Consider the following 768-nt stretch of genomic DNA (forward strand, 5'->3'; position numbering starts at 1 on the left):
ATGGATGTTAACTTATTGTGGAACTTACTGCATGATGTATGTAAGTCAAATAATGATTTACTCAGAAACCAACAGGGGACACCAGGGTAAGTCCTCTGTAGCGTATCTTAAATAGTAAGAAACTGTACCATGATCTTTGGGTCATAACTTATGTCTTGCACAATATTCATCTTTTTTGTCCATCCCCACCCATCAGTATGGGAGCAGTGTTGCAGGCAACTCTTGGTTTTAATCATAGACATAATATTTGGCTAAAGTCAGTCAAACTTTTACCTGTAGAACTTACTCTTCTTCCCAGCTCCAGGCAAAAAAGACCTAAAGTAAACCTCTTAGGTCATAAATTAATTTAAATGAGGGTGGATAAAATTACCTTGAGTTCTTGAAGTTGATCTGGTTCATAAAGCTGGGTAGATACTGCTTGTGCAAGGAAGGTGTCCAGCTCATGGCGATGCAGAATTCGGCCACCAGGCCATTGAACCATGTACCTAGAAAATAAAAGCATCATTATTAAGTCATAAAAGCTCACTAAAACTAAGAAATTATCATGGGCCAGATCCAAAGGGCTAGGTTTTAGTAATTTCAATGGAATAAAGTAAAAGAATCTCTGCCTTTGGTTACTTACAGTCTAGGTAGTAGAGGAGATAAGCACATACATCAACAATGACAGGACAGTAAGTTAAGTACGAAGACAGAAAAATGCTACAAGAGCACAAAAGAAGGCTACAGCTGAAAGAGTGAAGAAGGGCATCCTGAAAAAAAAAAGTCAGC

The 768-nt window shown here is 38.2% G+C and overlaps 1 protein-coding gene across 3 annotated transcripts in view; it reads right to left on the reverse strand.

Moving 5' to 3' along the window:
• Positions 1-768, reverse strand: part of FAM120C (family with sequence similarity 120C) — a 97,195-nt gene that overhangs the window by 13,996 nt on the left and 82,431 nt on the right. For all 3 annotated transcript variants that reach the window (XM_015598389.2, XM_006923680.3, XM_025040938.1), the window contains exon 11: positions 371-485. In XM_015598389.2, the coding sequence (XP_015453875.1) occupies positions 371-485 (115 nt within the window). The remainder of the gene's footprint in view (positions 1-370; positions 486-768) is intronic.

Source organism: Pteropus alecto, unplaced genomic scaffold (genome assembly GCF_000325575.1).
Source record: "Pteropus alecto unplaced genomic scaffold, ASM32557v1 scaffold249, whole genome shotgun sequence".
NCBI lineage: Eukaryota > Metazoa > Chordata > Mammalia > Chiroptera > Pteropodidae > Pteropus > Pteropus alecto.